Here is a 24336-nt window from a genome sequence, read left to right on the forward strand (position 1 = left end):
AGTTTCTTACAATACTTGCAGGCCAGATGCAGCCCTCCAGCCAAATTTATATTATAAATTCAAACTCCATAATTTACTGATCATTACATATACAAAATTATTGGTGCATCATCATGCAATTGGTTATTACAAGAAAATAAATATTTACTCAAATACTTGAGCATGAAAGTGAGACAAGTGGTTATTTTTAAAGTTTGTGGATGTGTAACCTCGATGGACTAAAAGATCCTTTGTTATCCTTAAATTATAATATGTATAATGTCCTCTAACCCTAAACACATTCTTTTGTCTTCAATGATACAATTAGCATTTGGTCCTGCACTTGTTTCTCTGTTATTGTTTTATAAGTTTTCCATTTTCTAAATTAATACTTATTAATTATTATTACTGCCATTTTCATAAAATCACACTCTAACCAAAGGATAACATTTTAGCTTGTTGATACAAATTACATGTGAATATTAAAAAGAAGAAAAGATAGAGTGAGATATTTGTTAAACTTTGTAACTTCTAATATTTTAAAATAAATGTTTGAATATTATGGTATGAAATGCTACAAATAGTAGATCTTATGGTTATATCCAAAAAAATCAGTAAAAAAAAAAAGATATTGGAACCTTGAAAATATTTAAATGTAATGTAATATTACTATTAATATTTTAACAAGTCTACAGAATTTTTTCCAGGGGTTCAAAACCAATGAACAATGACCCCTCCTTCAAAGTTCTGGTATTACAATCAAAAGAATAGGCAAGCTCTAACAGTTAGATTTGATGAGTTTAATAAGATTTGAATTTAAGTAATACTGCAAATTTGTGACAATATATACCCCATAATTGCAAATTTTTATTGGTCGTGAACACACTGTCTCATTAAATATCTGCAAGCTGCATCAGTCTCTTTGATAATCTGCTGCAGGTATTACCAACAGGTGGCAACCAGTTGATCCCAATGACACTGTTTCTGGGTGCAGATGTCAGCAAGACCTTGTTGGTATCTTTGATAACCTGAGAGAGAACTGCCATGTCCAATATAAAAGAAGCCGCCACGGTAGCGACGATTTTTTTAAATTATTTAATTACAGGGTAGATATCTAGAGATTTTAAGCAAAATTGATGACTGACCTGGTAACTTTTATTAGAATTGAAAAATAATTGTAATAAGTAGTGTAAAATAAATAAAACACTTGTAAATTTATATACAAATATTGAATTAATAAAAACAAGATTGTTTTTCATTTTACCCTGCTAACGAATATGAATATAATTAGTAACAATTGTGTAGTTACATTGCGACTTTATCAAACAATTAAAAAGCATCTTTCATCTTATTTTGGATACACTTTCATAGTTTATAGAATGGAATGTTTTACAGTAAGTGTCAATAACAAACACTTATAATATACTAAATCTAGAATTAAATAATGCTTTATTATCACTGTTTATATTGATTACAATTTACACAGATAAATACTATATTACGACTAATACTAATAATAGTATCAACATCCATTTCGCTTTTCTAATCAGTACCAGTATTAGTAGGATTTCAAAACTAGTGTCTGTTTACTGTCAATATTACAAAAGTGGATGTTAAGATTAACAAACACATTGAAAATGAAATACTTACACGTTAAATACCAATACTGGGTTCCAATATAACCCCCACAGCTTACAATAATTACATCCCAAACTACACTTACCACAACAAATCTTAAGCTTCCGATTTTGTTTCACTATAAAGGTTGCCGTTAGAGAGCACTTTGGTAAATATATATTTATTTATTAAAATTTTCAAGTATTCGTCTATGAAAATATATTTATTTGTTTGCAATTAAGCACAAAGCTTTGTTTGTTTGGGAATTTCGCACAAAGCTACTCGAGGGCTATCTGTGCTAGCCGTCCCTAATTTAGCAGTGTAAGGCTAGAGGGAAGGCAGCTAGTCATCACCACCCACTGCCAACTCTTGGGCTACTCTTTTACCAACGAAATAGTGGGATTGACTGTCACATTATACACCCCCACGGCTGGGAGGGCGAGCATGTTTTAGCGCGACGCGGGCGCGAACCCGCGACCCTCGGATTACGAGTCGCACGCCTTACGCGCTTGGCCATGCCAGGCAGCAAAAAGCTACATAATGACTTATATGTTCTCCTCCCACTACTGCTATCGAAACCCTGATACTACTATGGAGTAAAATAATACAAATAACTGTTTACACATAGAAATAAAAGATACACAATTAAATAAAAACTTATTAGTATCACAGCTTGTCAAACAATTTATTTTTAATCGAAAATATCTCTCTCTATCCGCCATGGCCAAGCGTGTTAAGGCGTTCGACTCGTAATCCGAGGGTCGCGGGTTCAAATTTCGGTCGCACCAAAAACATGCTCGCCCCTTTCAGCCGTGGGGACGTTATAATGTGACGGTCAATCCCACTATTCGTTGGTAAAAGAGTAGCTCAAGAGTTGGCGGTGGGTGGTGATGACTAGCTGCCTTCCCTCTAGTCTTACACTGCTAAATTAGGGACGGCTAGCGTAGATAGCCCTCGAGTAGCTTTGCGCGAAATTCAAAACAAACAAACTCTTTCTATCCATCTATCTGTACTGTTGTAAATAGTAAGGTACACTACATGGCCAAAAATATGTGAACACCCGACCATCACACCCATATGTGCTTGTTGAACATCTCATTCCAAACCCATGGGCATTAATATGGAGTTGGTCTCCACTCTGTTGCTATAACACCCTCCGCTCTTCTGGGAAGGCTATTCACTAGATTTTGGAATATGGCTGCGGGAGTCGCTCCTATTCAGCCACAAAAGCATTAGTGAGGGCAGGCACTGATGTCGGGCGAGAAGGCCTGACTCGCAGTCGGCGTTCCAATTCATCCCAAAGGTGTTCGATGGGGTTCAGGTTAGGACTCTGTGCAGGCCAGTCAAGTTCTTCCACACCAACCTCGACGACCATGTCTTTATGGACCTCGCTTTGTGCACATGGGTATTTTCATGCTGAAACAAAAAAGGGCCTTCCCCAAACTGTTGCCACAAAATTGGAAGCACACAATTCTCTAGAATATCACTCTATGCTGTAGCATTAAGATTTCCTTTCACTGGAACTAAAAAGCCTAGCTCAAACCATGAAAAACAACCCAGACCATTATTCCTCCTCCACAAAACTTTACAGTTGGCACCATGCATTCAGGCATGTAGCCTTGTCATCCACCAAACCCAGATTTGTCTGTCAAACTGCCAGATAGTGAAGCCTGATTCATTACACCAGAGAATGCATTTCCACTGCTTCAGAGTCCAATAGCGGTGTACTTTACAATGGTAATTGGCATTGTGCATGGTGATCTTAGACTTGTGTGCGGCTGCTAGGCCATGAAAATCCATTTCATGAAGCTCACGATGAGCAGTTCTTGTGCTGACGTTGCTTCTAGAGGCAGTTTGGAATTCAGTAGTGAGAGTTGCAACTGTGGACAGACAATTTTTATGCACTACGCGTTCCACCACTCGGCGGTCCCATTCTGTGAGCTTGTGTGGTCAAACGCTTCATGGCTGAGCTGTTGTAGCTCCTAAACGTTTCCACTTTACAATAACAGCACTTATAGTTGACCGTAGCAGCTCTAGCAGGACAGAAATTTGACGAACTGACTTGTTGGAAAGGTGGCATCCTATAACAGTGCCACCTTGAAAGTCACTAAGCTCTTCACTGCCAATGGCTGTATGCTTAATTGTATGCACCTATTAGCAATAGGTGTAGCTGAACTAGTCGAACCCACTAATTAGAAGGTGTGTCCACATACTTTTGACCATGTAGTGTACATCACGATGACGAGAAACTCACTTGAAATAAATATGTATTCTAAAAACAGCTGGTATGGGTATTAAAACTTTAATTAAACTAAAGTACAAAACAACATTTTGACCTTCTTAGGTCATTTTCAGTTCAGTAAATTCTCTTTGTTAACCTGAGGATGATTTAAGAAGATCGAAACATTGTTCTGTACTTTATTTTAGTTAAAGTTTTAATACCCATACCAGCCATCTGGAGAATACAATAAGATATCTCGAGAAAACATCAGTTAAATTAACAACTTAATGCCATAATCTTTGAGTTTATTGCAAGCAAGAAGTTTCATTAGGTTGACCTGATATCTACTGATAATTGTTATAATTTATCAGGTTGACCTGAGATCTTCAGATGATTAATACGATTACTTTACGCCAATCACCTATTAACTAACAAAATCAACAAACAAATGCCACAACGGAACTGCAAGACATTGTGTTTTATACGTTTTTCTACCTTTTTATTTCAATATAGTGTTTTTTGGTAATTTTTCTGTCATTCTGATTTGTGAAATTCTCACACATCCCATTGTTTAAAAAGTTGTTAAATTACTTTCATTGTAATTGCTTTTGTTCTTTGTAATTCTATTGAAATAACTCTTGGTCTATCCATAGCAGATGTGGTTGTAAAGCTGCACGTGGGTAGTACTATTCACTTTGAGTAAGTCCGGCATTATAGAGTTATTTAAGTAATATTATATTTGTTTTCTCTGGTATATGATATCGACTGACATTGTTTGGAAAAAACAGTTTACAATCCAGTGAGGTTGACTGTTTATCATACCAAGCACGTATTCATATATATTGTACTTGCGTTATAAAATAAAGTTTGTTCATCCTGGCTTACATTATTTCTAGTGTCTTTATTTCATATTCAACAACTCAAGTCCCCCGCTAGTACATCAGTAAATCTACGGGTTTACAACGCTAAAATCAGGGGTTCGGTAGAATCAGCAGATAGCCCGATGTCGCTTTGCTATAAGAAAGCACACATGCGCACACTGCCACACACTTGACAACTCCAGAAATGTCAGGAGAATTCAGAACTACTCTGTTATAAATAATTGTAGAATATCCTCTTATTCACATTATCTATGTTGTCATTCTTAAGTGGCCAGGCATGGCCAGCTGGTTAAGGCGCTCGACTCGTAATCTGAGGGTCGCGGGTTCGAATCTCCATCATACCCAACATGCTCGCCTCCTCAGCCGTGAGGGCGTTATAAGTGACGGTCACACCCACTATTCGTTGGTAAAAAAGTAGCCCAAGAGTCGACGGTGGGTGGTGATGACTAGCTGCCTTCCCTCTAGTCTTACACTGCTAAATTAGGGACGGCGAGCGCAGATAGCCCTCGTGTAGCTTTGCGCGAATATCAAAATAAACAAACAAACACACAGTTGAAAAGATATTTAACCTACTAATGTTAACTATTCCTGATAATAAATGTTACCTATTGAAGCAATGAACATACTAAACCATATGTATGCATTCTGACGCTTCCTTTCATATGTAACACTGAAGTATTAACTTTAAAAAATGGGCGCCATTTATAATGTTTTCCCATGTATCATTCATTAATCTAAAGCGTGGAAACTCAATTTTAAAATCACGTGTTTTGTAGAATGGTCCAAAATGAACTTTCCTATTTGAAAACTTAATAATTCAGTAACTAAAGAAATGCAGCTATGGAGGTTCTCAGCACGTCTAATCGACAATTTAGTTCATGTTCGCTGCACGTATATATCCACTAATACAGTGTTGCTGACATCCGCTATCCTTTTCTTTATCTCCGCAGTATTTGCTATAGTGTACAATATACGATGTCCTTAACACACTCTCCACTTATTCTCGTTATTACGCTGCATCACATTCATTGACTTTGTTTATACAGGTGAAACGACGCATAGTTGTCATTTTACAGAGTAAGTACTCTTGAAATTTTAATGTGTATATGTAACATAAAACTGTTGCTATGTAAAAACTTCAAAACTGAATTCAAATATTGTGAATACACTATTGACAGAGCTTGTTTAAACTATATAGAAATGCAATTTTCAAGGGATTGGCATTATCACAGCTGTTTACTTACCACCTATCACCTAACAGTGTTAATTTAAATTTTTACTATAGAGTTATCATTTCAAAATTTTATTATTAGGCTACAGGTTGCACAGGTTATGCAAAAATATCTTGATTTACACTTCACTAGAGTCATTACATCAAATATTACAATCACTTTACTCTTACACTGCTAAATTAGGGACGGGTACCGCAGATAGCCCACCATTAGCTTTACGCGAAATTCAAAACATACAAACACAATAACAAAGATATTTAAGTACATGGTATTCGAAAATTGTATCAACAAAATTGTGTTTCATACCTTCACAAATGTTAATAAATTTGTCAATATAATTTCAAAATATATTTACAAGAAAAATAAATAAATAAACCCGATGTCTTGGCTTTCGCCTTTCTCGAGGTTTTATGACGCTATAACTATTGAGAAAGGCTGAAGTGGAGACGATATGTTTGAACAAAATTTTGCTATTGTTATTTTTCTGAAGATATTTTTTTTTCGGTAAACGTGGTTTCAGTCTTCCACTTTACTTTGATTTCAAAACATCCTGTATCGCAACACCATGACAAAATTGTGTATTCTTACACAAAACAGGGAAACTTTGAAAAGTATTTCCACATCAGTTTTCTGTCTACTGGATACTGTTGGTTGGTTGGTTTTGAAATTTCGCACAAAGCTACTTGAGGGCTATCTGCACTAGCCGTCACTAATTTAGCTTTGTTTTGTTTGTTTGTTTTGGAACTTTGCACAAAGCTACTCGAGGGCTATCTATGCTAGCCGTCCCTAATGTAGCAGTGTAAGACTAGAGGGAAGGCAGCTAGTCATCACCACCCACCGCCAACTCTTGGGCTACTCTTTTACCAACGAATAGTGGGATTGACCGTCACATTATACGCCCCCACGGCTGGGAGGGCGAGCATGTTTAGCGCGACGCGGGCGCGAACCCGCGACACTCGGATTACAAAGCGCACGCCTTAACGCGCTAGGCCATGCCAGGCCCCACTAATTTAGCAGTGTAAGACAAGAGAGAAGGCAGCTAGTCATCACCACCCACTGCCAACTTTTGGGCTACTCTTTTATCAATGAATAGTGGAATTGACCGTCATATTATAACGCCCTCACGCCTTAACACGCTTGGCCATGCGGGGCCACTGGATACTGAGACGTGCGTTTACCAATAAATTCAACGTTGCAGTCACGCTGGTGTTCATCTGAGTTGAGAGATTTCACTCAAGGATGTAAACGGTAATTTACCGTTTCCGAAGTCCAGCGTAAATATACACGGGGGAACATTCCATATTACATTCATGGCGTGGAGTTCCGTGTGAAATTCCAGCACAAAAGTAGTTCTAAGAAAATCCGAGCAGCACATTTTTTCACGTTCTAAAAATAGACATGAAATTAAAAAAAACTAGTACAACTTATAGGTATCAAAGCTAATGGGGATCCAGTACTACCTGCACTTGCCATTCATGACAGAGTAGAGGAAAGAGAACTTGTCAACACCATCTGTCGCCAGCTCTTTTGCTACTCCTTAATAATGAATAGCAGAATCGAATCCCTGTTACACCAATCATGCTCGCCCTTTCAGCCGTGGGGCGTTATTACCTGCAGTGAATCCCACTATTCATTGGTAAAAAAGTAATCCAAGAGTTGGCGGTGGGTGGTGATTACTAGCTGCCTTCCCTCTAGTCTTACACTGCTAAATTAGGGACGGCTAGCGTAGATAGCCCTCGAGTAGCTTTGCGCGAAATTCAAAACATACAAAACAAAACAAACTATATAATCACAATATATATATATATGTGTGTGTGTGTATTAAACAATAAAAAAAAATGCCACCAACAAACTTGACATTCTGCTGATAGAATAAAATAATCACTGTATACCAGCCACAATACATGGACATTGCCCTGAAAAGGATCAAAATAATATTCAGTTCTACAGTAATAAATACCAATCCGTCAAGAACATAAGTACGGGGAGAAGGAAGAGGTACAGAGAACCTGACCCTCCAAGGTATGAACTTTCTTACCCAAACACCGACAGACATTCGAACATATATAATCACAAACAAACAATTATTATTATAATCAGTTTTCTGAGAATTTTCAAAATATTAGAAAGCTTGGGTTACGGATAACAATAATATAAACCTCTGGAATGATAAAAAATATACATCAAAATGTTATCCACTTATTTTCCTAATATAACATTATACACATATAATATTTATATAACATCTTGAACGAACATTTTTCTGAACAAGGGGACTTCAAAAGTAATAAATAAATCACAATATGAATTATATATTTTTGCTGAAGAATGTGTGTTATTACTATGTTGATGTAGATGTTCTATTTGTTACAAGGAATTTTGGCACGATAAAATTGACTAGCGCACGCCTTAATGTCTAACTTTATAGACATTAAGTATAATGTCTGAAAGTTTCCTCAGTCCTAAAACTGGTATGACGTGATGAAAACATGTCGTCTGTAATTTTTGAGAACTTAGTGAGGAGATTATTGGATAGCTAGCTAGCAAGAAATTCAGGCAGTGAGCCCTTTATATACGAGTTAGTCAGTCAGTAACCTGAAGAGAATAAACCAGAGAATTAATCAAGCAATGACTGAGTTAGCATAGTCATTTCTGTGCATTACTAATCACCTGACTGTTAAGTTTTATTTGTGAATTCGGGGCCTGGCATGGCCAAGCGCGTAAGGCGTGCGACTCGTAATCCGAGGGTCGCGGGTTCGCGCCCGCGTCGCGCTAAATATGCTCGCCCTCCCAGCCGTGGGGGTGTATAATGTGACGGTCAATCCCACTATTCGTTGGTAAAAGAGTAGCCCAAGAGTTGGTGGTGATGACTAGCTGCCTTCCCTGCTAAATTAGGGACGGCTAGCACAGATAGCCCTCGAGTAGCTTTGTGCGAAATTCCAAAAAACAAACAATATTTGTGAATTCACACCATCAAGGAACGTAACCTCTAAAACTTTTAGATTAGAAATGAAGAAATAAATAACTTATCTAAAAATACTTGGTGAATGTATAGTTTAGTGTATTGTTTCTATTTTCGTGTACTATAATGGTTCAAAAGATTTTACAATTTAGAAAATGCAGAGTTAAAAGATATATTTTAATATTTTCATTGATGCTTGCTAGAGAAAGCTAAAGGCAATGATAATGTAAAAATCTAGCAATTTTATAGATTATAAAACAAGTAAGGATACATGACAACTACAAAATTCAGTGAAGGCAAAAGCATTTAATGAAGTCATTCTGTGTTAAGTGAGTCTTTTACTTAAGTATTAGTCAAATTGCTCAGTGTCAGAAGTGTAGCTCAGTGTTTGTAGTGAGAGTTAACATGACTATTCTGCTGTTAAGTTTCACAATTGATTAGCTATAGAATTTTCAAATAAGTTATGCTTATAGTAATTTTTGAGGTTGTGTAAATCAAATGAGGTCTACTAATGAACATAGCTATACCAAACTTTATTTAAAAAATTAATTAAATTGTTATTCTTACACAGGTAGATATGGCAATATTTTTTTTAACCAAAGAACCCGTACAATGATAAAACACTTTAATGCTGTAATTTGTTTGTTAAAGCGAGATACTGGTCATAATGACATAAAAATCCAGAAACGTATTTAGCTAGACAGACTAGTTTGGCATTATTTTTACCGAATAATGTAAAAGAGCCCATAAAACAACATAGTAAGCTATATTTTTAATGAGATTCTATACAGCTCTAAGTATCAGGCTGTTGAATATGAAATGTTGGATTTTTAAATGAAAATGTTTAAGTTATTTAATCAAAATAAGCTCTTTTAGACTCAATAAGCTTCTGCTAATGGTTATAAGTTTATAAATGCCATCTTTAAAAATTGGATGTCCTTTAATTCAGTGAAGTCTTCAAAGGTGCTTTCACTTGACTTTCGGTTTGCAAATGTTTTTTTCATTTAATAAAATGTTCAAATGTTGAAGAAAGTGATAATCTGTAAAAGAAAAATCTGGTGAATATAGTAGATGAGGTAAAGCTTCATACTGGAGTTAATTTAGTTTTTGGACAGTAAGAAGTTGAACATGAGGTTGAGCATTGTCGTGAAGTAGTATGGGTCCACTGCAATTGATTGTTGTTGGATGTTTTCATGACAATTTTTGATGCACAATTTAAAGTTCACAACATTTCTATGCTGTGATTGTTTCTCATGGTTTAAAAATGAAAAATGGATCATATCTGGTGATGACCACCAAACACTGAGCATGAGCTTCTCAGGATAAAGAGTTGGTTTTGGTGCTTCTTCATACTCTAGTCACTGTTTTGATCATTATCATCTATGGAGAAATGGGTCATTTTTGTTGCAAGTAAGGAGTAAGGAACAAATATAAACTTGTCTTGTTCGATGGTTTTCAATCAAATCATGATGTTACCACTTATCAAGCTTTTTATCCTTAGCAATTGCTTCAAGATTTCAGGAAATTGTTGAATAATGAACATTAAGTTTGCCAGCAAGTTCTCTTATGGTTTGGTGGTTATTTGATTTTCAGTTCTTTCTCATTAATGGCTATTTGAGGTTGGCCCTGAGACTCATTTTCAAGGCTTGTGTCACTAGAGCAAAATCTCCCAATAGCAGTCACATTAGCTGCACCATCACCAAATGCATGATTGATGTTATGAACTGTTGTTGTTGCATTGTGACCAAGTTTGAACTCGTACAAGGAAATTAAAGTGATATCAGTTTTATTCATGGTAACAAAAATTAATATAAATATGATTTAGTTTTTGAAGTAAGAAAGTAAAATGAGCTTGAAATGAACCAGACAATATACTACATTATTCTGACAAATTTATGACAGTGCTTCTCCTTCAGCCACTAAAAATCAAGATTCAAATTTGCATATGAAATGTTGTATTTCATATATACATATATGATACATATATACATTTTGTCATCTAGATGTCCATTGATATATAGTGGTTGAGTGCTTTTTCTGCAGTTAAGCAGCAACTTCTCAAGTATCATGAGAAACATCATGTGGTACTTATTCCCCACACTTTAAGCTGTGATTGCACAATAAGAGTGGCACACAATCCTTTAGCATAGTAGGTAGTGGTTTCCTGTTGTATGATTGCCTTCCCTGTAGTCAGTAATCCAAAATTAGAGGTAGTGGCACATAAAATTAGAAGCTTTGTCATATGTATGAAATATGAAACAGAAAATACTTATGTCTCACAAACTATAACTGTTTGAAACATGTGCATAAACAGTTTATGACATATATATAAAAAGGTAATTGCCATTCTGTATTTTCTTACATAATTAAATAAATATATGAAGCCGGATGTTTTCAAACTGTGAAATATGATCACTTGGTGGTGATGAAAGAGTTGAGATGTAACAAATTTCTTTGTTGTTGTTTTTTAACTTTATTTCATACAATAAAATAATATAGAACAATGTAGATCAAATACAAATATATTAGGATAAAGTTGTTGCTTCTAAGTGATATTTTTACTACTAAATATCTACAAATTTCTGAGCAAGCATTTAATCTGAAATGCATTATGAAGGTTGTGATTGTGGTAATCAACAGCACAGTTGTTCCAGACTGAAATAGAATTATCTCATTTCATTATAATTAACAAAAATCTGTACATTAACTAATATTTGACTGAGTGACTTATCATCACATTAAAACCATTTTTAATTATTCATTATAAATTTTACTGAAATTAGTAAATTGTAAAATATTCTGAAGAAAGGTTATTGTAAGTGATAATACTCCTCAGAATATTTTTTGTTTCTAACTTGGGAAATAAGAGAACTTCATCAAAATATATCTTTATTACAACTATCCCAGTCATTATCGTCAATTGATTAGTTAACTGTAAAATTCAAATGACAATATTATCTCTGAAATTATGATGTAAATTTTTTGTATACAGCTTACTAATATTTTATATAGTTCTCAGTTTAAATTTATCCTGAAAAGTTTTAGTGAAAAAAGTATTTTAAAGAAAAGGTAACATGATCCTAGACTTTTAATTTTAATATTATGAGATAATAACTTGAATGAGCCGATCGTTGTTAGATAATGTTTTATCTAGATGGTATCAGTACATTTTCCTTGTCTTCTGACTTAAAGTTAATTTGTAACCAAGTACTTTGTTATTGCACAAATGTAAGGTAGTGGCTCATAACATATCAAAAATCTTGCTCTTATGGTAAAAAATTTTATTGAGTTTTTACTTTCATAAAATATCATCAGATACATAAAATAAAAACACACTAAAGGACACTAATTTTAATATCATACTTTTAGCTACATTGCAGATGTGTGCCTTACATTTTCTTTATACATATTCAGGGTTTACTTCAAGGAATTGTTAATCTTCAATTTTAGGATGACTGCAAGAAAAATCATCATACTTATATTCTAAATGTTAACATTGGTTTTTAAATCGGGATCCCACATTATGTCTCTGCTGTAGAAGATGATATTGTCAATCATTTGGTGAAGCTCTGTGGCAAAAAGAAACAGAAAATGATATAATTCAAGAAAAAGCTACAGAACAACTTGTTTTTTTTTCCAATATACATTGTTTAACCCTTACTAATTCACATTCAAAATTTGGAAAATGATAAAAGAGTAACTAAAATCTTGAAATGTGAATGATGACACTATGTAACAAAATTTTTACTTTTTCTTGTTCCTGGGCAGAAAGTGTTATTTCCCAATTGCTTACGCCTAAAGTAAATGGAAAAGACCTATTTTTTCTCTTTAAACTTTGCTTTTGTGATCTGGGAGTATATAATGAAAATATGATGGGAAACTATATTTAGGAGTTACTGAGTAGGAGTCACTTTACTACGTTAAAGTGATTTACATTACAGTCACAAATCCTGAAAAACTGCTCACTTCTAAACATTTATCTTCATTTTTGTATAACTTTAGTATAAATACATGTAAATCTTGATTCATATGTTGTTTTATTCAGGCCTTATGTAAATGAAAATGTGCAAATTTGCCCATTTTTACATAGAAAATAGGTTAATTTCTAAATTTAATTATCCAGGTCACAAAAGCAAAGTTTGAAGGGAATAGTGGACATTATCTCTTCTTTTACAACATAAGCAATTGAGAAATAACACATACAATCCAGGAACAAAATTTGTGTTACATAGTGTAATTAGATCTAATAACAATTTGATAGAAACAATAAAAAAGGGCTAACAACTGATCTGAATGTTCAAGTGCTCTTTATGTTATTCAGCTAAAGTCCAGTAAATTTGTTTCATATTTCTAGCACAAACTGTTACTTATTTAATAAAAAATATTATATTGTTTTTCTGAAAACATTAACAGAAGCAACTACCAGTATAAGCAGTCTTCAAAATAAATTTTATAAAAACAATTACTACAAATTAACCTCTGCAGTTTTGAAATATGTGCTAAATAAATAAAAGCTTACCAAAACATATTGAAGAATACAAATGAAAGTACTATCCAATTTTAGAGCATATTACTTTAAAATTTGTTTCTTTTTTACATTCTCAATACCATATAGTTAAAGTAATAATGTAATAGATGCACAATTCACTTTTCCATATATTTCATATAAAAAAAAAAAAGTGAATCTATTCAACTTGCTCATTCAACCCTGAGTTTTGAAAGAAGTCAAGGATGATGTGTAAGCTACTTGCCACAATATCTTACAAGTCCTTAAATAGTGGACAAGTGCCAACAGACTAGAAATTGGTTATATCCCAGTAATTATAGGCCTATTAGTCTTACATCAGTTGTTGGAAAAGTTTTGGCAAGTCTGATATTAGATACTTTGCAAAGTTATTTAAAAAAATTTAGAATTTTATTGGATAGTCAACATGCTTTGAAAATGTTACTGCACAGGTAGATGAGAGTAAGGGTGTAGATTTGGTGAATCTAGATTTTCAGAAAGCATTTGACAAAGTGTAAAGTGTAAAAACAATTATTGCTATAGGTGTGGGGGGATAAGTTAACTATCCAGATAAAAGAGTGACTTGATGGAAGAAAGCAGAGGGTTGTTATAAATGGAGTTCAGTCAAACTGGAGTAATGTTGCAAGTGATGTATCTCAGGGCTCAGTCTTAGGATTACTTCTCTTTTTTATTTAAATTAATGACACCGATGAAGGAATAGTCAACAAATTACTTAAATTTGCCAGTAATATCAAGTCTTGGATGTTGTTGGCTGTAAAGCATGCTGCTGCTGCTTTACAAAAGATTTAGATCATTTAGTGAGTTTGGCAAATAAATGACAGATGGGTTTTAATTATAATAAATGCAAGATATTGTACATGAGTTATTATAATTTTACTTATAAGTACAATTTGGATGGGAATAACTTTAAGAGTAAAAGAAAAGGATCTTGGTGTAATGGTTAATCAGTCTCTTAAGCCATCCCAGCAGTATGTTGTTGCTAGTGGCAGGGGCAAATAGGATTTTAGGTTATATCTACAAAAATATAGAATACAAGTCTAAGTATGTAATAATTTCATTGTTTAGGTCACTGGTTAGACCATATTTGGAGTCTTGGGGCCCTTACCCTAGGAAATACATTGAATTGTTGGTAAGAGTTCAGAGGAGGGATACTAGAATGGTTCGTGGGATGGAGAGGTTGTCATATGAGAGGTTAAGATCCTTAAAATTATTTTATATTGAAAAAAGAAGAGTTAGAGGGGATCCAACTGAAGTATTTGAGATTGTAAAAGGAATTGATAATGTTTATGCATCAACATTTTTCATACTTAACAGCAATAATTATGGAACTAGGGGACACAAACATAGATTTAGACAAGGTAGAAGCCATCTTCAGATAAGACAATTCGAGGCAGTAAATTTTAGTAAGTTTAAATGACAATTTGATAGATATATGAATGATAAAGACTGGCTTTAAATTTTTTAACAGTTTTAGTTTGGCTTAGAGAATGGGACAGCCGAGATGGATGAACAGGCCTCTTGTTGTCCCTAAATATTATGTTATATATCAGGATTTGTTCAAAGAATCTATTTCATAGAATAACTGTATTAGTTATTCTGGATTCTGCATTGAAACATAGTTATAACCATGACAACAAATTATTAAATATGGTAAAAACTCTGCTGTGAATGAATATTGAATACACATAAGGAAAGCTGAAAGAAGATCATGAAATAACCCAGATCTATCTTGGGCACTAGGAAGAAGCACTGTACCATTGCCACAACCTGTGATGCAGTTAAAAGTTGCAAGACTGCTGACATTCTCTAAACATTACACAACACATGGTTATCTGAGGACATCAGATAATTTCTCACACAGTGGATAACCTGCAGAGACAGATTTACTGGCTACATGCCCAGAAGATGTAGAATGTTGGTGTAAAAACTGCATTTTCTGTGTAACTGAGAGAAAGAAAAGTCTGTGTCAGGGTAAACTACCTCATTTTGTTGGTTTTCTATTCCACAAATAATCTCCAATATCATGAGACTTGCATTATAAAATCAAACACAACACTTGTTAGAATTATTGCACTATGAGGGCTGAAGCATATTCACTGACAGATACATTGAATCAAACAGTTACTAACAAATACACTGACCAGTGAGTATATGGCTTCAGAGCACTAAAATAGATACTTAATAGTCAACAATCAAACTTTATGCCATTTGTTTACTGAGTAGTGTAAGGTGTGGCAAAGATTTGAATTCCACATTACATTCTCATTATTAGAGTTTGACTTAAGTGGAACATTCACACCGTGAACAATATAATAAGTTTAGGTCAAATTGACTTGAATTATCACCTGTCATATGTTAATAAGGTAAATTTCGTTATTTTTAATGTTGCTTTCATTAACAGTATTGATTACAATGTTCAATATATCTACTTTTATTAATGTTTTACTATTATACTTTTGTCATAGAGATTATTCAACTGATAAAACAATGCATTATAATCATTACGAGTAAGAATTTAAGAGCAGGTGCATTTTTATTTTTCACCTAAGTAGGTAGCTTACTGTGGGTGAAAGTAAAGAGTAGTGACTGAGTATCATGTAACATTGCAGCATTATACCAGCTGTTCTCAAAACTTGTTGATGTTTGGAAGAGAAATAATGGTCCTAGTAGATTTTGTGTATGAAACCCCACCTGCCACAGAGTTGCAAGAATGTCTTTGTTTTGTTGTTTAGTTTTTAAAATTTTGCACAAAGCTATGCTAGAGCTATTTGCACTAGTCATTCCTAATTTAGAAGTGTAAGACTAGAGGGAAGGGAGCTAGTCATCACCACTCACTGCCAACTCTTGGGCTACTCTTTTGCCAGCAAATAGTGGGATTGACCATCACATTATAATGCCCCCACAGCTGAAAGGATGAGCCTGTTTGGTGCGATGGAGATTCGAACCCGTGACCCTCAGATTAACAGTTGAATGTCTTAATTCACCTGGCCATGCCAGGCCCACAAGAATATCTACTCTAATACTTGGAGCAGAAAAAATTTACATTCATTGACACACACAAGTTTGCACATCAAAAAATACAATAGTGAAGAGAAAGAAAAGGTGATACAATGCTGATAGAAAATCAATTTCAGTAAGGAGATTTAGGTATGGCACTGATATACATGAATGATACATAAACCAATCAAATCTGGTTGAACTGGATCTTATCATGAGCTCAAGCAACTCAAAATTCAGGGGTTGTTTAGCATGCCAAAGCACAAATAACACACTGATAAACTTTCTCATCTCATGTTGGCTGACTGTTTTAATTATGTGTTGTATGTATGCTTCTTATATTTTTGAATTTTGCATTCAAAGGGTCATATTATTACACAATTATGAAAATCTCTTTTCATATGTATACATACTTATACGTACATGTTTGATTTGAGGTATTTTTTATAATACAATAATTAAGTTGCAACAACCCTTCTGTTTTTCAAAATGTTTAAGAAAAAGTTTTAGCACTAAACTTACAAACTTATTGTCTTACATCACAATCTTTGCATAATTTCTGAGTTAAAGAACAAACTTATCTATAAAATACAACTCACTGAACAATCTCTATGTTATCAAGAACCCATTGATCTGTTCCTGGCCCATCATGTACAGGCTGCCACCAGCGAATTTTAGTTCCATACACTCGAGCTTCTTCTGGAATGGTGTATACAAGACGTCTTGGCTGTTTGGAAGATGTAGTTATTGATTTGTTTTGGTTATGGTTTTTCACAAATCTGATAACAGTTTTATAAAATATCCATAAATATTCTGTATTTTTGCCATTTCTGAATAAATAAGGTTAATGTTTGTTTTAAACTTTTGGAAATTGTACAATTTTTGGTCATTTTGTCTTAAGATTCATATATCTTGCTTTATATGCACACAAAGTATCAAGCAAAAGCTACAAGTAAATATTTGCACGGAAAGTTCTTTGTTCAGCTTAGTTTGAGCCCAGTCTTTCTACCTGTATGTATTTAAACAAATTTTCAAGTGTTTTGAATAAATATGGAATTATACCTGAAAGGATAATTTATTAAAACAAAAAATAAGTTTTGATAAAAGGAAGTTAAGTTTTAAGATATATGCAAAAAACAAACAAAAAATATTATATTCCAAGAATAAGAAATATATATATAAGATGGATCATATAAAACCTTTAGGGTATAAGGAGCCAGTTTTGTTACAATATTACAGCCTTCAAAAATTATAATGTTATCTTGGTGTGGATTTGAATTCTATAATTGGTACATACTTCAAATTTAGTACAAGATAAATAGAAAAGTTACCTGTAGCATAATTTTTAATAACCATTTACCATTGTATTATTGAAGAACAACAAATAACTTTAGATCACTTGAAAGTAGTAATACTTTGTTTTTCTTTTAGCTAATTTGGATATTTCTACAGATGGGTCAAAGCTGGTTTAAAATAGACCATATTTAATATGTACTATTAACAAATAATTAAAATATTTTTATTAATTTGTAGGAAAGAAATGAACAGAGATCTTCACATAGTGCTGATTACATGTCTAGGATGTGGTGTTTAAGGTTTCAATGACACAAGAAATGAAACTGATGATACATTCTTCTTGGACAGAATGCAAGTACAGTAATCTTTTGTGACAGCTGGATTGACTGAGGCAGTTGCAATAAAATGTTTTAATACAATCATGTGATGCATCAACAAGTGAACTGAAAGTAAAAAAACAAAACAAAAATAAAAACATGTTGAAAATGAATACCTGAAGAAAATCAGGAGGAAGATGATATGCAATAACCTGCCAGTTGACCCCATTGTCTACACTATATTGTAGAAGTACTCCTTTGTCTGTTGCAGTGTGAGATTTAAGGTTAATGTGACATGATGATGTTTCTTCAGCGCTCCCAATACGTAACACAAACATGATCTTACTGAGTAAAAAAGCAAGTTCATATCAATAAGATTTTAATCAAACTTTCCACTTGAATACTAAATTTGTAAACTTTCTAAAATAAATACAAAACCAGTTTTTTTCTATGAATAAATATATATTACAATACAATAGTTTATTATGTTCATTTATATAAGTGGTTCATTTACATTAGTAGTTTTAGATAAGTAAGACACTCAAACACTTCTGTTTGACCTTTTGGATTTGATTTATACCTGGTTTAATATTAAAAAATAATTTTAGGCATGTCTAATTTCTCAGAATTTTATTTTTACCTAGTTGAAGCTGTGTCAAGTTCTCGAGTCACAGCCTGACGTATTCCACACCCATCAAAGTACAAGTGATGGCCATGGCCATGAGGAGCTAGAGGACCACATTCTTTTCCTAGTCTTCCCCCATCAATGTAAAGCCAAACATCTAATTTCAAACCTTCCTCAAAGTCATCCATGAGAGAAGATGGAAACCCATGAGCTCCAAAGGCAGCTTTGATTGGCTGACAATCTTCACCTGCAAAAAAACCCAGTAATGTCAACAAATCAACATGAATTCACACATACATTTACTGTTTAACAGCTGTCTTAAATATGTAAGCATTTTTTTATAAATTCAAAATGCTCTCAGGAAACATAACTTCATCACAACAAATTTGAATATGTGTTAAAAAGTAAAAATTTAAAGAATAGACTTCATTCACAGATCATTCAGAAATTTTAAAGTAGGAATGTGTGGTAATTTTAAGGTGTATTCTTACTAATTAATAAAATAAGCAGAGATAACAAAAAATTAACCTTCTTCAAAAGGTTTTCTTTATTACACCAAGTTTTCTAACAATGTAATTATTGTCTAACAGTTTTTTTTATTAAAAATATATCATATGTTTTTATAGTTATTATTATTTGAATCTTGGTAATTTTTTAGTATTTTCTTCAATGTAAATAATGTTTTGCACTGAGTAACAATGAAGCAGCTCAAAGCTGGAATGTTTCACTTTTCTATCTTTGATTATTTGGTTATCTATTTTTTTGCATCTATAGCAAACTAGGACTTCCACCATGTTAGGAAAATGCTTTATCAACTGAGCTAAGGAATTAACCTTTTACTGAGGCATTTTTTAACAATTCACACTATTATAAAACCCAGAAAATATTTAAAGAAATAACAATAAAGCAATAATAAAGAACAGTATTATCAAGAATGTTTTAAAGTTAGACAAATATCATCAAATTATGTAATTACTAGATGTATACAAACAGTGATTACAAAACAGCAGATAACAAGGATAATATTAAAGTTTTTCATTACTAAATAAAAAGGATATAAAGATTAAAAAATGGTTAGTGATTATCCAGTTACCTGAAAACCCATCATCACATACACAGCTACCGTCTACACAAGATCCACGACCATTACACAAATTTGGACACTTTTCACCAATATACACGTCATCAATGGCCCACTCAGGTGATGGCCGGCTTGCGGATAAAATCCAACGGAACTGTGTAGAGCTAAAGAAGATGAAAGATACTGCATTTATGATGTATAATACACTGGATTATCATAAAAACTAGCATTATGCAAGAATAAAAATATATTTGATTCTTGATAAATTAATCTACAGCTTATCACATCTTTTATACAGTAGCTTTCAAAGTTATCATTATCCTTTTAAGAGAGAATTACTAATAAACCGTCAACACTGCTTATATCTTTTAAGTAAGACTAATAGATGATCTTTTCACCTTACAAAAATCTTGAATTTTAATACATTAAGTATAATCATGAGTGCACATTTAAACTGGTCACGATGGTGTGCATTTTCAAATCATAAGAAGAAAATAATTTTACATCAGTATCTATAAATTCATTTGGTGACTAATTATTCAATATACATGTAACATTAAAATCCACTAAAATTACATGAAATATATGTAGTAGATAATCTTCTCTAATATATATTATTCAACACAAATTTATAAATAAATGATTAATGTGAAAAGTAACAGAACATAAACTTGGAATATTCATAAATGATAAATAATTGTAACAAGATTGGAAATTATTTGTGATAATAATCTTAATTTGTGAGGTCTTCTTGGTATTCATGCAAAGATAGAACATGTGGGTTTTCAAATGACCAACTTTTGCAGAAAGGAAATGATAAAATGAGTGAATCTTGATCACTGATTTTTGAAATGAGTTTTAACTTTACTAAGAACTGCAACTGAATCAATTATGGGAATAAATAAGCACTAAATAATGTACCTTTTGATTACTGATATTAAGGTTATACTTATCTTAATTGATGCATAAACCTTCACATTAATAATTAAATTCATAATATGTGTATAATAAGTAATAAGTGTACTTCTTTCATAATTTCAATTGCACTGATGAGCTTCTTGTATCCATAAATTATTAAACAGCCTCTTAAATGTTATTTGCAGTATGTTGATAATTATGTCTTTCATAATATAATGAAGATAAAATCTATGCAAAGCACATCTTAAAATGCTTGTGATAGAGGCAATTCCTCAAACATTTATTAAACTTAGGCAAGTTAAGGGTGAAGTACTTCTAGATTTTTCTAGTCTTACTATAACATTTTGTGGCATATGATTACAGAGACAATAAGCAGTATATTTTATCTGATTAATCAGTGTCTCCATTACTCAATTATATTTGATTAGTTGATTAGTCTAGTGTTCCTTAAACCATGTACATACAAGTAAGCAAGTAAAAAAAGAAAAATATCTGACAATAGGTAGTGCCAGCCAGTTGCCTTCCCTCTTAGTCATCACTTCAGAACTAGTGACAGTAGCAAATAGGTTTGCCATAACAAAGCAGATTTGGTGACAATGAAAATTAACCCAAAATCTTCAAACCATAAGGCCCCTCCCCAATCACCAAGGCTAAACAAACTTGAAGTAAAAAAAAAGCTTCAGGAGGAAAACTGTGCAAAGAATAGAAAGCACATTATAGGCTTTATGCTTAATAACAAAGAAACAGAATAACAGTGCTTCAATTACTTAGGTAGTTGAAATGCTCAAAAATATTATTAATCAGAAACCCTAACTTAGGTCAGTTGATCACTATAATCAGATTGAAAATTAATCCATTGTTGGAATAATTGAAACAGTAACAAGTGGAAAGTTCTTTTAATTAACTTATTTAATCATAATTTCAGTCACTCAGTTCGTCTAAAGGACACTGATAAATGTAATCACTGCTCATAGGTAATAGATTAAATTACCCAGCTCAACACTCAGCACTCTAAAATAGATAATATTTTACCAGCCTAAACCTTATATACTCTTGCATATCCTTTACTAATCATAACAAACTATGGGTAGGAAAACAAAATATGATAATAATTTATTACTTGGTTGATTACAGTACTTTACCTAGAGAAAGTTTTATCAGGCAGCAGAAGACTGACTCTTGTCCATTTACTATGGGTATTAGCAGAGTATTGACTAGCACTGTGATAAGAATATGGCAGACATTCTGGGTCTAAGGAATTACTTGGCAGGCATACTTTATTAATCAAATCCCAAGAACCTGCAATAAAATGGTCAGTTCCTAAGTTGTCATTCTCAGAATAATTCAATTAAATATATGTATGTATATATATATATATAATTTTGTAAAAACTAACATTCAAACAAATCACTCAGTTTTAGTGAATGTCATAATCTGCAAATTAGCACAGTGCTTAACAATGTCAATGTGTAACAGTGAAAAAAGTACACTTCAAGTTTTCATCTTGATATCTTGGCTACTAACAGTGAGTCTTTACTAAACTTTAATTGTTTTTGAGAAGCTATGGTATGAAATGTACAACATTTATACTAACAGTCTGAATGAAAATATTGATAGTTGAAGATATTTCCCTTTATCATAAAGTAAGTAAAATAACAAGTTCATGATTCCTAGTTAAGACATCTTGACTGATAACCCAGTTCCTCAAAAGTACTTCTAGTTATTAAACAGAACTATCAGAAATCATTTCAAAAGAATTATAGTGATATACACTATCTTCTTAATATTGTTACCACCAGAAAACAACAGGAATATCATATTTTATAAAGTTTTTTTTTTATTTTGCACATTAAAATATATTATTATTATTTTGGTTTAATAAATTTAGAAAACAAACGACAGTGAAATGGCTAACAAGAATAAGAATATATAATGTTTTGTAATAAATTATGTGGAAGCAAGTTAGTTTAGTTAGAATTTTGTTAGACTATAACTACTCAAAATGAAATACAGTAGTCAAAGATAATTATAATTTGGAATATGCTTCATTATGTTCAAAAGTCTTAATATCTATACATATTAACTGCTTAAGTCTTGTATGTTCAGCATAACTTTGTAGCAGTGTTCATCTTGAGGTTCTGTGTTGTCATCAATAGAAAAATTACAAAATACATTACCACAGTATTATATTTAACTAGTTCAAAAGATAACCATTGTTTTGTATTGTTAAAAAATAAACAAATAAATTTACCAAAACCAATATCTTTCCTGTATTCCAGCCTTACTGTCTGGTTCACACTACATGTAAACTGAGGTTGTGTACAGCCTACAATTATCTGGAATATGATATAAAACTTATCAGATTTAATATAACAGTAAAACATAGAAGTCATTGTTAAAATTAGTATAAATTTATTGCTGACAAAGTTAAAAGGTTGAGTTAATTCTGTAGCTTGTAACTAAATGTAAAATAAAATAAAAGAGCTTTCAAACATCTTTGTAACCAACATTTACCTTGAAAGTAGCACAACTTTATTTGGATATACATATGTTAATGCCCCTCTAGAACTGACAGTTATCTGAAATGTAGCATAAACTATGAGGTATGATGCAACTAACGGTTATGTTAAGCTTATAACTGGATTAAGATATTTCTTTTTATACAGACTACAACAAAATAATAAAATATATAATGAATGTCATAAAATTAATAGCTTACAATTACAATGCATTACTTTTAAAGTGAGTACATAAACATAAATCTAGCTTTGTTTTACCAAATTAAATAAAATAAGGCTTTGGATCTTCTTACAGGTTGCACTCATTAAACATTCAAAACAAAACTACACATTTTAGATAAATGCACAATTTACATTCACATGAAATGTGACAGAAAATATCTATATAGTTTTTGGCTTAGAGGGTTGAGTATGCTATATTAAACAATTCTGAATATGAAAGTCAGCTAGGCATGCAACAACCACAACCAACATATAGTTGTGGTGAAATTGCAGATATCAGAACTGTTTTAACACTGTTTGGTATTTCGTAGGTAGCATAATGCCACTGATATTTTTACAATTTTTGGAAGAGTAAGCAAAAGCTCTTATCCAAATAAAATATTTATATAGTCAGCTCACAAAAACACATTCAGATCATGGATTTAGAATATCTATAGAACAGAACTTAATGGCATTGAAAAAGATAATTATATGAATCAACTTGTGTCACAAAAACCATACAGAAAGAAACCTACAGCAAGTTGGACCCCAAAAGTGATAAGCAAAGTATAGGATTTTGTAACAACTGAGAATCCATGAACACAAAGGTTACTGCAAAAGTTGTCCATGTGACCTAGGCTACAAGATGCAGCCTAATGAAGAACAATATCTGTCTGAAAAAGTTATGCAAGTCACATATTCATAAATTGTCAGATGTAATGCTTATGAATTTCTATATACCTAGACTGTTGAAATAAGCTCTTCAAGACCATTGTTCTCACACACTACATGAAATACGGAAAACCTAAGGAAGATGTGGTGTGTTTTGGACATGACAGTCTTTCAACAGTGAAAACTACATAGCAGAACTACTGTAAAAAATGCACAGTCATCAAACAGAGTATGGCTAAACATAATAACATAAACTATAATAATATTCTGAGTCTCCAAAATTATTTTAATAT

The 24336-nt window shown here is 32.7% G+C and overlaps 2 protein-coding genes across 3 annotated transcripts in view; both read right to left on the reverse strand.

Annotated features, from left to right (window-relative positions):
• The window catches only part of Alg12 (Alg12 alpha-1,6-mannosyltransferase), a 39992-nt gene extending 38181 nt beyond the window's left edge, over positions 1 to 1811 (reverse strand). The window contains exon 1 of one of the 2 annotated variants that reach the window (XM_076474432.1): positions 1703 to 1811. The gene's annotated coding sequence lies outside the window, so the exon portion shown is untranslated. Of the gene's footprint in view, positions 1 to 1629 lie in introns of both variants that reach the window. The other variant, XM_076474431.1, reaches the window with a different exon arrangement.
• Positions 1812 to 12158: 10347 nt separating this feature from the next.
• Positions 12159 to 24336, reverse strand: part of LOC143240563 (reelin-like) — a 161122-nt gene continuing 148944 nt past the window's right edge. The window contains exons 56-62 of the mRNA XM_076483209.1: positions 22903 to 22987; positions 21794 to 21950; positions 19746 to 19897; positions 18668 to 18899; positions 18204 to 18372; positions 17014 to 17141; positions 12159 to 12461 (exon numbers count right to left, since the gene is read on the reverse strand). Coding sequence (XP_076339324.1) covers positions 12443 to 12461; positions 17014 to 17141; positions 18204 to 18372; positions 18668 to 18899; positions 19746 to 19897; positions 21794 to 21950; positions 22903 to 22987 — 942 coding nt within the window. The 3' untranslated portion in view covers positions 12159 to 12442. The remainder of the gene's footprint in view (positions 12462 to 17013; positions 17142 to 18203; positions 18373 to 18667; positions 18900 to 19745; positions 19898 to 21793; positions 21951 to 22902; positions 22988 to 24336) is intronic.

Source organism: Tachypleus tridentatus, chromosome 13 (genome assembly GCF_004210375.1).
Source record: "Tachypleus tridentatus isolate NWPU-2018 chromosome 13, ASM421037v1, whole genome shotgun sequence".
Taxonomy (NCBI): domain Eukaryota; kingdom Metazoa; phylum Arthropoda; class Merostomata; order Xiphosura; family Limulidae; genus Tachypleus; species Tachypleus tridentatus.